Source organism: Macrobrachium nipponense, chromosome 35, assembly GCF_015104395.2.
Source record: "Macrobrachium nipponense isolate FS-2020 chromosome 35, ASM1510439v2, whole genome shotgun sequence".
NCBI lineage: Eukaryota > Metazoa > Arthropoda > Malacostraca > Decapoda > Palaemonidae > Macrobrachium > Macrobrachium nipponense.
In genome coordinates this window covers 29553243-29566477 of record NC_061096.1, presented here as the reverse complement: position 1 = coordinate 29566477, position 13235 = coordinate 29553243, and the positions used below count along the sequence as shown (strand labels likewise).

Here is a 13235-nt window from a genome sequence, read left to right as displayed (position 1 = left end):
CTCATAAAAACTATAGAATGTTTGATTTTTCTAAGAGCCAGTTTTGGAATTTTTCTGCAATCAACTCAACAAGCTGTGGAAAAATTTAAAAGATCTAAATGAAAATAGTCCCAATTGTATTTACCAGTTACAGTAATGAAGGAAACTTCATTGTTATTCCCTCGTGAAGCACTTGACCAGTTCTGGCACATGTCATCTGGATTGGAGATCCTTTGACCTATAGGACTGTGGGATGCATCAACAAGGTAGTACACATCCCTGTTTGTGCCATCGCCTTCTCTGCCAAGCTCAGCTACGCGATACTGCTCACTGGTAAAGAGTGGAATTGGTATGGCGACAGATAGACTCTTGGCTAAAGAGTGTTGGAGGACAGAACCCTTTGCCTCTTGTAGAGCTTCCATTGAGAAGGAAGGTTCCTCCACTTTATCTACAAGTGGAGTCTCCACACCTGAATAAGACCCCGTACCTGAATCACTGTAGTACGACTTGTGGACAGAGGGCGCTCGCGTTGTCTTCTCTGCCTCAGGGCGAACTGCTGCCTCTTCCCGAAATTCTTGGTTTACTGAAACCACAGAGAAAAAATAAATTGTTCATTCTATTCCATACGCTTATGCGTTAGAAAATTTAGTTTGCTCCGAACTGTTTTCTTTTACATTGTAATATGGCGGTTCTGAAAGGTCTCCCTTATCCAAATTACAACCGATCGTGACTGGATTTGTACGCGCAGTCACGTGGAACACAAAGTAAATGCCAGGAATTTGCTGAGCTAGCTTTCACAGAACAACAACCCCGTTTGTTAAATGGGGAAAGGAGAACAGAAGGGCAGAAAGTACACTAACATACAGATGAAGCTGGCAAAATGGCATAAGTAACTGGTACGTTATTATCAGAGGAAACCTGAACTCTTCGCAGAAGATGAATATTCTGTAAGCTCTCTCATAAACTCTCTAACGAACTGGATATTTCTATGGGACTTTCCCCTGTACCTTCTTTGACAGTGGCAATGTGATCCTTGGGAGGACTCTGTGTCCGTGAGAACTTGCGGTTAGGGAGCAAAGAAGAGATCTGGAAATGTGAACCACCGTCTCCTCTCCTGGACCATCCGCGTCCGATGATGGCTCGTCGACAGCAGCTCCAGAAACGAGATCTGAAAACCTGGAGAAGATGCCAAGGATGTTTTAGGTCTCCTGATTCGAGTGACACAAACTAAAATGGAGAGGCAACTTTGTAAAATATAGGAAGAAATAAATCAAATATATCAAATTTTCTCAGTTAACATGTCAGTATACGACTATTTAAATGCATCAGCGACTTAGGTCAAAGAGAGTATGTTTTCCTGTCTGTGATAAGCATACGCACATAAGTATACATACATACATATGTACCTACATATAATACATATATGTATATATTATACACATACACAATGTAAATATGAAAGCGAGCAGAAGTTGCAATATGCACATTATGCTAATAAACAAAATGTTTCTATGTGATTTTATATATATATATATATATATATATATATATATATATATATATATTTATATATCATAGCATGCAAACTTACGCTTCGAGAAAAAGGAACAAATGAACCTACGGATTTATTGGATTAGTCATATTTTCGCGAATTTAAATTCCTGCTCTCTCCGGTCACGCGGAATTTAACTTAGTTTATTAAAGTACATATTATCTCATACGTTACGGTACATTAAGCACGATAATCTCTACTTCAGGTAATCCATGCTCTGGGTTACTTACCTGGTAATATTTGCATAATTTATTGTGCAGATAGAATCTGCAGACATAGTGAGATTCCAGATCGGTGGAAAATCGTGATAGACTGAATTTATTTGAGTTTCATTAAGGTATAGGCATCAAAAGAAAGCGGCGAAATTCCGAAGATTCATGGTCGTTGTTTTGATATTAAAAAGCTATGTTATTAACGTAAAATTAACGTTATATATATGCGTATGTATTCCTTCAAGAACCGTTCAAATCGACCAGTCTGTTGCCCATTTAACCTAAGCTCACTTGTATACTATTGGTTTGCAGAAGATATTTTCTAATTTTTAACTTGATGAACATCGTAAATATGAATTGGATTACTACTCGCTTAAAATTATCTCTGAAATTTAATCCTTAAAATATAATCCTTCAGATACGAGATAAACGAATAAGTTCTTTTAACTTAGTGATCACTTCAAGATCCACGTCCAAATAGAGTCAAATGATTAAGTATTAAATCGTTATAGAAATTAATCTTGGCATTAAATCCTAAACTGGGCAACAGTTGATATAACCATTCATGTATTCAAATAGTTCTAACCCAGAATTCCTGGAACTTTAATTGCATTCTGTATATTTCCGGGCTGGATTATCAAGGAGATGAATGTCCTCACTAAACTTCTGCTACCCCAAGTTCTCCAAAACGTTATATACCCTTGTTGCATGAAAAAAGTTTTGCAGTATATCTCGGATACAAATTGCGAAATGATGGAGTCTATTAGCAAAGTCCCTCAGACCATTTAACACGCACATAGGCTAACATTGCTGAGCACAAACAGCGTCAAAAACAAACTTGCGAACAAACAAATATGCAAAAACGTGACAACTAAAGCTCGCACGAATGTCGGACTAACCAGTACCAATACTGCCTTTTCATACAAAAAATTGAATCACTCACACATCACTCTACTTATAAAATAAGTCCTAAAGTGCTCAGCCTTAACAGAAATTACTTTTCAGCACTTGTTTTTTCTATAGAACTGATAAAATTCATTCCAAATTTTGGACTAGGTTGTTAGTAAGCCCTCATTTTTATCCAATGTTTATTTCTCTCTATATGTAGCTTCATCAACAAATATTTGTATCTTTTAAGTCTTTCGGTCATATAAAGGATCTTCTTATCCATTGTAACGTGCAGCCATTGACATGCTCAGCAAATGTCATAGCTTGGGTTGAGAGAAAGAGAGAGAGAGAGAGAGAGAGAGAGAGAGAGAGAGAGAGAGAGAGAGAGAGAGAAACTGTTACTAACCACTCTGCAGATGATGTAAGCGAAAGGATCGACAATCTGATTGAGAGAGCACAGACGAATGGCCACTAATTCGATGTAATGGTCCTCCACGTCGTGAGGCGGCCACGCCCGATTCCCCACCAGAATAGCCTGGCGAGTAGAGATGGAAAATCTATAAACACCTCATTAAGAAAAACGTATACGTTTGTTATACTCACATACATACGTATGTGTATATATGTTATACATACATACATACATAGGGTACATGTACATATATGTATGAGTATTATATATATATATATATATATATATATATATATATATATATATATCTATACATACTATACATATATATATATATATATATATATATATATATATATATATATATATATATATATATATATATATATCAATGCTGACGAAGTTAACGTCTGGATTGTGCTATCACTGTTTTGATGTTATTAAAAAATTTACAAAAGAGAGCTCTCAACAACCAGCTCTGAACTGTGTGATTTGTTACCCTTTTATTATTATTATATTATTATTACTATTCTTTACCTACATCGACCGTTTTATTCTTTCCATTCATGGTGTGTGGTATCAGTTCACCCTCAAATAAAATGGAAGAATAAGAAACATGAAAGGCATTATATATATATATATATATATATATATATATATACATATATATATATTGATAGATATGAATAACTTGATCACTATGTATATAAAACGTGATGCTATGTATAAATAAAGGTTTTTTGCCACGAAGGAAACAATGAAAAAGCGAGATAGCCAAGTACTTTCTGTCCTGTTCGGACCCTTTACTGAGGCAAACTGATTTTACAAAGAACAACATAGTCAAAAGAAGGCTTAATATACAAACTGACACTACCAGATTAGCCATAAGGGCGATCTTCACTCTACAGAAAGGAGGAGCCCCCAGAGGCTAGCCACACCTTGAAGGATACCCGCAGTAAACAAGTGATTCTTCCAGAAAACAGTACATTTTGAAAAAAACACGGGAGCATATACAATTTAATATCATGAATTTTTACACAAATTTTCCCAATAAAAATTATTATTAATAATGGAAAGACGAAAGAAAATATAAATATATATATATCGAGCAAGAGAAAGAGGCAGTGAGAATATCGAACCAGAGAGAGAGAGAGAGAGAGAGAGAGAGAGAGAGAGAGAGAGAGAGAGAGAGGGGAGAAGGAGAGAGAGAGAGAAAGAAATAATAACTATACATGTGGGACTAATTTATTAGTTGTTCATTTATTTTGAAGTCCTTCATAAACATCTTACAAATATATGGGTCCAAATGGTACATTCCCAGACTAAGATTTAGGTTGTTTTTATTAGTGATTTGTATAATTGCGGATTCCAGTAAATTTCTTGAAACATAATCATTAGATCTAGCAATTACCGACGTATCACCCCAATTAATACAATGAGATTTTTCACTCAGATGGATAAACAGTGCATTTGAAGTCTGGGCTGTTCTAACTGAATACATATGCTGCTTAATCCGAACACATAAATTTTTACTTGACTGACCAACGATGGGCAATCCTTACAAGGAATTTTGTAAATAATGTTGTTATTTGTTACGGGACTATTCTTAATTAGCATATCTTTAATGGTATTGTTATAAGAGAACACTACATTAACATTAAACGATTTAAATATTGATTTTATGGTTTCAAATCCACGAAAATAAGGTAAGCTAAGTACATTTTTAGGCATTTCTTTTTTGTATATTAAGCCTTCTTTTGACCATGTTCTTTGTAAAATCAGTTTGTCTCAGTAAAGGGTCCGAACAGGACCGAAAGTACTTGGCTATCTCGCTTTTTCATTGTTTCCTTCGTGGCAAAAAACCTTTATTTATGTATATATATATATATATATGCCTTTCATGTTTCTTATTCTTTCATTTTATTTGAGGGTGAACTGATACCACACACCATGAAGGGAAAGAATAAAACGGTCGATGTAGGTAAATAATAGTAATAATATATAATAATAATAAAAGGGTAACAAATCACACAGTTCAGAGCTGGTTGTCGAGAGCTCTATTTTGTACATTTTTTGATAACATCAAAACATTGATAGCACAATCCAGACGTTAACTTCGTCAGCATTCATAGTAACCTAGCGAGTAATTATATGGGTGTATTGAGTTATCAAAATTGTCAGCAATACTAGCACTATCTGATATTTTAAGCATGCACGTAGTGTAGGTTAGTCTATGTTATTAACCTTCCCAGCACATTACTATCACAATTAAAGACTCAAATAAGACAGAGAGAGAGAGAGAGAGAGAGAGAGAGAGAGAGAGAGAGAGAGAGAGATTTTCAGTTGAGGGAAAGGAATTTTATATTCATTTATTGAGAGAATGTTCTGAGTAAGGGGTTCGCAGAGAGAGAGAGAGAGAGAGAGAGAGAGAGAGAGAGAGAGTTGAGCGAAGGGAATTTTATATTTATATTTACATATTATAAGGGAATTTTCTAAGTAAGGGGAAAAAGAAATTCCCGTTCACATTAAGAGAGAGAGAGAGAGAGAGAGAGAGAGAGAGAGAGAGACTCACATCGAGGGGCGCCCACGAGACGACGAAGATGCAGGTGATGACGATGAGAACGATGACCATCTGGAGTTCCTGCTCGTTCTTCTTCCGGCTCCGGTGGGGCTGGCCGTGCTCGAAGGCCGAGTGCGGAGTGATCCTCATCTTCAGGAGCGATCCTGAAGGGGAAGAAGGCGGAGAGGGAAGTAATTAATGATAATGATAATAATGATAATAATGTCTTTTATTACTATTTTAACGCGCGCCCCTGAGATAACCAATAGCTGCCTTCCTTGAGCGGTAACCCCCTTGGGGGTTAGTGCCGTCAGTGCACCTCATTCGGTGCAATGTAGGCATTACTTAAGGCTCTTTGCAGCGTCCCTTCGGCCCCTAGCTGCAACTACTTTCATTCCTTTTGCTGTACCTCCGTTCATATTCAATTTCTTCCATCTTACTGTCCACCCTCTGCTAACAATTTTTTCATTGTGCAACTGCGAGATTTTCCTCCTGTTACGTCTTTCAAACCTTTTATTGTAAATTTCCGTTTCAGCGCTGAATGGCCTTAGTTGCCCCAGTGCTTGGCACAATGAACAAATTCTATATAAATAAAAAAATCCTCGTGCGGTAAGCAGAGGGCCCCTGGCGCCAGCCAATCAGCGCCTCCGACGTAAAGGCAGACTCGCAGCCAATGGGACAAGCCCCCGACTGTGATTGTCCAATCAAAAATTGAAGACGAGTGCGTTAAATAACAAAATGTCGTCTGGAGACTGACGACCTTCCTTACCTACGACGAAGACGTTGCACACGACGATGACGATGAGGTTGCAGACGTTCATGACCCCTACGGTGGTGGTGAAGACCTTCTGCAGGAGGGGCGTCTCGTCGCACAGGTGGATGTTGGTGAAGCACCACGTCCCTGGGTACTGCAGGTAGAACTGCCCGACGCTGAAGAGGGGCAACACGGCCACCATGAAGCAGAAGATCCAGATCCCGCAGAAGAACATTCTGTGGGGGGACGGAAGGGGAGATCTGTCACGACGTTACATTTCGGAGGGGTATATTCACGCTTATGCACAACACACACGCACACACACACGAGCTATTTGTGCATATTTCTTTTCTTACACAATTTCAGTTGAAGTCAATCACATTAATTGCAGAGACTATATTTTAGTTTAGACAGGATCAGTATACTCTTCTTGTTCTCGCCAGGCAAGCTTACCAGGAATAAGGAAAAATTAGTCCCGTGATTTTCCATTTACTTCATATGTAATGTACGTACACACACTCAGACACACACAGACACAGGAATGCGCTTCAGTGGCGTGATCGGAGTGGTCTTGGCCTGCCACTTCGGTGGCCGCGAGTTCGATTCTCGGGCATTCCACTGAGGGGTAGAGATGTGTATTTCTGGTGATAGAAGTTCACTCTCGACGTGGTTCGGAAGTCACGTAAAACCGTTGGTCCCGTTGCTGAATAATCATGGTTCCATGCAACGTAAAAACACTATACAAACAAACAAACAAGCAAACAAACACATGCATGTATGGTACATAAGAAGTAAAAGGAAAGACACGTGACTGATTTTTCCTTTTTCCTGAAAGCATTTGATACCCGGACACCCACTCGCAACATCCGGTGTTGTATATGGACACCCAGAGATCCGTTTCAGTCCAACGTTTACAATCATTTCGAGTATGTCGGAAATAACAATTACGTTTTTTTAATGGAGTCCAAAGGGATGGGCAACCCAAATATGCTCTTTCTTACTCAAAAAGAAAAGGAAAAAGGTTTACCCAAGAGATACTGTAAGGTTATTACAAAGAAAAAAGGGAAAAATTGACAAATAGTTAAATGAAGGAAATAGGCTACAACTTCCCATAAAAGTGTGGTAAGCAAAAAGTGACCTAAGGATAAGGAAAGTTATCAACTGGCCAAAGACTGAGGATATGGATAGAAGATTACCAAAATGTGACAAACGATTAGAGTGCAGTTTCCAAAAAAGACTGAAAAAAACAAATGAAGGACTCAAGTCTAAAAACAATAAACAATGATAATAGAGTTATCTGAAAGTTGCATACCAGTAAGCTAACATCTCAAACATTCAACGAAAAAAGTTACACAACAGTGACCTACGGGAAAGAAAAGGAGGCATTTGCATAAAAAAAAAACAAAAAAAAAAAAAAAAAAAAAAAAAACCTTTCCTTCACCAAAGACACAGGCGATATCTTGTAAGCCGCCCCCTCGCAAGGGCGATTAGTGACCACCGCCCTCTCACCTGAGAGGATCCTACAAGCCCAGGTATGACGCACGGACATTTCCAAGGAGATCTCTCCAGCGAAACTCTCGGATTCGTTGTATTGCCCTCGAGAGGAGTGGTGACAGGCGGACATTCCGACAAATGGGCATACACTAAAAATTTGTTTCCTACAGTTGCGGGTGATGTATGTGTCTGCCCACGTATACACGCACGCAACCGAAATGTATGTGTGTATTGGTAAATTTTTTTAAGCTTTCTAGAGATAGGTACTAGTTTCAGAGTTCTTTTATTAACTTTTTAAGCTTTTATTTTGGCTTTTCTTTTCCACTTTAGCGTTTTTGTGATTTTAACTTTTGTAAGTGCCATTTTATGAGTTTTTTTTTTTAATATGTAAATTTTAATATGTAAATGATTCCTTTGTGTACGTGATTGTGTGAATGTGTATGCTTTTGCATGGGTTAGTCGAATACAATCATATGAAAATCCAAATGTCTGGTAGATAAAATAAAAAGATTAAAATAAAATAATAATAATAATAACTGCATCATATTTTTTGCGCAAGAAAAAAAGGACTTTCACCAACATGGAATCCAATGTGATTAAATAGGCGGCCGCATATTTTTCAGTGACCACTTGTAAGTGGCATAACTGCGGTGTTCCGAGCAGTTGTTATCAGTTATTCATAAAATGAGAACGGGGAAGTGTATAGAGATCGGAAAAAAATGTTCCAAAATAACCATGCATATTTTTTTATTTTTATTAATGCTTGAAACGTGACGTTGTGGCTTTCCAAGGTATTTGCGTTTTGATACTATTTGCGTCTGGGGTCGAGTTACTGGTAGGTTTCTATGTACACTTCCCTCAGACAAATTTGCAGAGATTTAGAAATCGCAAAAATTTACAATAAACTTTCAAGGAATACGTGGAATAATTTAATCTTTATACACAATGATTACTTACTAAACGTTCGATATTTTTCATTTGGGCGAATTTTGAAGTAGAGATTTTTTGATAACGAGAACGTTCACAATTAAGGGAATCCTCGTTGCTCACAATAACTTTATTGGAAATTGTGAGAATTTCCCTGTTCAGTGATAGCTTATATTTATCGCCTATCATTTGACTGATGACTGTTGTCTCCAGATTACCATGTCATTTCTATTTTTTTTTAAAATATAGTTTCATATTAGGTAAAGAGATACATTTATTACTTCGAGAACTTCAATAGAAATCGAAGCGTCCAGCGTCCAGTGATACATGAAAATTGTCCAGTGCGCACTCAAACGTATAAAGGCAGCAGATGAAAACAGTCATTCATAAAATTTAGAGACACAAAGAAGGATTTCTGAATGACTGGTGGGTTGAATTCCTTCAACTCGCATCACAGCAGCTGCTGTAGTACGTGACACTAACGGTGCGTTATTTGTTACAAATAATTTATTTATAATAAAGATAATTTCAATGGTATACCGGTGGGAAAATACAAATGGGAATGTGGCACGTCTGCTAAAATTACCTTGTCTCTTAGGCTTTGCTGTGACCCGTGTGTGTGTGTGTGTGTGTGTGTTGTGTGTGTCTGTCTGTGCGTGTTTCGCTCCGAGAGATTAAAAGCCAAAATGCCCAGAATAATATGTAATCCCCCAAAATGTTTCATGTCACGAAGCATACAGCCAAAACAGAATGAATTTCCTTTTACAAAAAAGAAGAAAAAAAAATGAACAATAAAAAAAAAGAGTAAATGAATCATCGACAAGAATACCAAGTATTTCTAGAAGGCAGTTTAGCTCTTAAACTGTTATGTTATTTTCAGTTGTTTACAAATGCTTATATCTGAGTGTTCGTATTAATGATAATAATAATAATAATAATAATAATAATAATAATATAATAATAATAATAATAATAATAATAATAATAATAATATCTGGTGAGACGATTCAAGGCCGCTTCAAGCTTCTCAATCTGCGTTAAGATCCCAATATTTTTCTGTGTAAAGTATAAAACTTATAATTTATTGCAAACAGCAATGCATAAAGATTATTATTATTATTATTATTATTATTATTATTATTATTATTATTATTATTATTATTAGAAGCCGACTCTCTTAAGTATGTCCTGATAAAAAGGATGGCTGTATTGTGCGAATTAATCTTATATTGAGTGTTCTGAGAATTCCTTGTGAATATCTTCAACATTATTATTATTATTATTATTATTATTATTATTATTATTATTATTATTATTAGTTATTATTATTTTAATGAATTTCTACCGAACAAGCCGGATACAAAAGATATTTAATGAAACAAAAGATGACCTGTTAAATTTTTCGAAATTCGGGGACTTCGCAATCAACGCAATTCCCAGCCTAGCTGACAGTTCAGCCAGGGCTCCAATGGCGTCCGATACTGTCACCGAGTTCGTTAGCAGTCTTTAATCCTAGCGTCCGAAACGCTGCAAACTCTTTACTCTGTGCCTAAAAATGTCATTTAATTAAAGAGTTTTTTTTTCTGTTTCCCTTTCATCTGAGAGCTTTTGGACTTCGTAGTATATATTAGATTGGTAACTGCATTATGATGGTATTTAGCTTTATTTGAGTGAATATATATGTATGGATATATATATAGTATATATATATATATATATATATATATATATGTGTGTGTGTGTGTGTGTGTGTGTATGTATGTATGTAGTATGTATGCATTTATAAATGATATATATACTATGTGTATTTATGTAAGTATATATATATATATATATATATATATATATATATATATATATATATATATATATACAGATACATATGTATACACACACACACACACACACATATATATATATACATACATATACATATATACATACACACACAAAACACACACACACACACACACATATATATATATATATATATATATATATATATAAGTGTGTTTGTGTGTGTAATATATATATATATATATATATATATATATATATATATATATATATATATTATATGCGAACGTGTGTGTGTGTGAAGGTGCATAATATTATAAATATATATGAATTATAAATTTCTCATAACAAATACTTTGACGGTCAAAGTTGTCACGATGAAAATTATATAAACGCACTTATAAAAAAACGTAAACTCACAAATAAGGAAAGGGAATTTTATAAATAAAAAGAATTAAGGTGTGTGAAATACAAAGAGGTGAACCTGAAAAGAAAAGTAGCAAGAGATATACATGAAAGTGTGTTTTACCCGTAGAGTTATTTTACTGGGTTCAAGTTTCCTGAGAACTATCTTCATCCGAGATTATTATGAGTATTGTGTTTTGGGTCAAGTAAATAAAAAATGAATGAATAAATAGTTACGCTAAACCACTTTGCCTAAGCTATCTTAAAGTAAAATAACTTGTGTTTGGGCATTTACTTCGTAAAACTAATTCCAAAACTATTGAATATTTGTCTACACTCATATTTATAAAGGTTTACTGCCGTTGTAAAAAAAATTATTCGTTTAATTCTCCGACCTCATTATGACCTCTCTTACTGGCCAGGGTCAGTAGCTACTCAGTAAATCCTTCAGTTGTAGCTAGACGGGGTCATTACCCTTCCCTTAAAAGCGATGTATTTGTGGATGCTGCGTATAGTTATTTCATACTTATGATTCGAAACTAATATGTAATCATGAGTTACATTAGAAATAAATGGCAATTGTGTAATGGAGTAACATATGACTGCATTAATTAACCTAAAAATAGTTCAGAAACAACGTTTGCAACTTTTACTAGCTTTAGCACTTCCAAGTGGATTAACGTCCATTCTTCTAATGGTAATCATTTACTTATTACTCGACCGTATTCTTCTTTAATTACTTTATTACTTGTTTGCTTTTCCGTGCGTGAACGTCCCTTATTACTGTCTGGAATTTATCATTACCTTATTTCTCGTGCATTTTCCGTCGATATGAAGTCTAGATACAAACTCGTAAATATACGCTTTACATTGATATCAATACGAACCTGATGGTGCTATTAAGAGGAATAATGAAAAATAAGAAACATCTATTAATTCCATAGCAAACAATATCCTTTACTTCCGTAATTATAACTTGCCATTTGTTTCTGCGTGTAAGTTGCTAGGTGTGTCCTGTGTAGATGAGGAAGATATAGAGTATTTGCCCCACATTTGCGCGTTTTGTCGCAGATGCTTTCCTTGCTATTTGTGATCCTCTTTTATTAGGCATTTTGCTGTTTCCTTGTATTCACGTATTTTGCTGTTCAGTTTTTTCTCATTAGTTTTTGTATTTATTTTTCATCACACATTTTGTTATTAAATTGCTTCTCCTTCATTCTGTTATTCAAAAGCCTCTCCTTAACTGTCATGCAATAGCATCTCCCTCACTGTGTTATTCAATAGCCTCTCCTTCAAGCATTTTGCTATTGAATTGCCTCTCCATTCTGGAAAGCAATAGCCTCTCTTTCAATAATTTTCCTATTTAATTGCCTCTTCTTCATTTTGGTATTTCATTACTTCTCCTTCAAATCTTTTGCTATTCCGTTGCCTCTCCTACAAATATTTTGCTATTTCATTGCCTTAACTTCACTCTGTTATTCAAAAACCCTATCATTCATTTCCCACACACAATATATATACCTTTTCATACATTCATACAGAGTATTATTTGAACGCTTCTTTTTCTGCCATTCAGCTGGCAGGAGCCCTTCGAATGCAAAGACACACGCTAAAAAGAATGTACGTAAATAATGTGGCTGCTATAGAGTCCTCATACCGATAACTTCTTGAGAATTGTCATGGCGTGAGAAGTCCTTCCAAACCGCTTATTTCTGGAGCCAAGATCAGATAAGGTAATAATAATTCTCTCTGTCTCTTCGGATACTGTACTCGTCTGTAGTTGGGAGAAATGCAATGTCTTTTGTGCGATTACAAATATCATAAATAGTTCAATAAGTGGATACGAATGCTTGATGAAAGAAATGAAGAAATTGTATTTTCTGGAATAACAGGGTATATTTGGGGAGACACAAATGACATGGAATTTTTTAAATTACGTTTGGAATGTGTTTGGGAAGCACGGCGTAGTTGTGTTGGCGGTTTTCATGATAACAGTGAGATATGCTGATAGGACACACAAACACTCGCACACACATATATATACATAGAGAGAGAGAGAGAGAGAGAGAGAGAGAGAGAATTATTGCGTGTCAGCGTCAGCACAATTCAGTCGATGGCATTGTAAGCTTTATGTATCAAACGCAATTCAAGAAGCCCATGCAATATACATGTGGTAGTCATGGAGTCAGACACCGCGGCTGATTTCTTAGAATGAAGGACAAAGAAAAAGCAAAGGCCGCCGATTTCAAAGCCAT

General features: G+C 35.8%; 1 protein-coding gene and 1 long non-coding RNA gene across 6 annotated transcripts in view; one reads left to right on the top strand and one right to left on the bottom strand.

Annotated features, from left to right (window-relative positions):
- The window catches only part of LOC135208541 (uncharacterized), a 462510-nt gene that overhangs the window by 191894 nt on the left and 257381 nt on the right, over window positions 1–13235 (top strand). The window lies entirely within an intron of this gene.
- The window catches only part of LOC135208540 (prostaglandin E2 receptor EP3 subtype-like), a 198280-nt gene that overhangs the window by 2087 nt on the left and 182958 nt on the right, over window positions 1–13235 (bottom strand). For 4 of the 5 annotated variants that reach the window (XM_064240837.1, XM_064240840.1, XM_064240838.1 and 1 more), the window contains 5 exons: window positions 6373–6593; window positions 5616–5767; window positions 3038–3166; window positions 987–1155; window positions 125–562 (listed from right to left, as the gene is read on the bottom strand). In XM_064240837.1, coding sequence (XP_064096907.1) covers window positions 125–562; window positions 987–1155; window positions 3038–3166; window positions 5616–5767; window positions 6373–6593 — 1109 coding nt within the window. The remainder of the gene's footprint in view (window positions 1–124; window positions 563–986; window positions 1156–3037; window positions 3167–5615; window positions 5768–6372; window positions 6594–13235) is intronic. The other variant, XM_064240841.1, reaches the window with a different exon arrangement.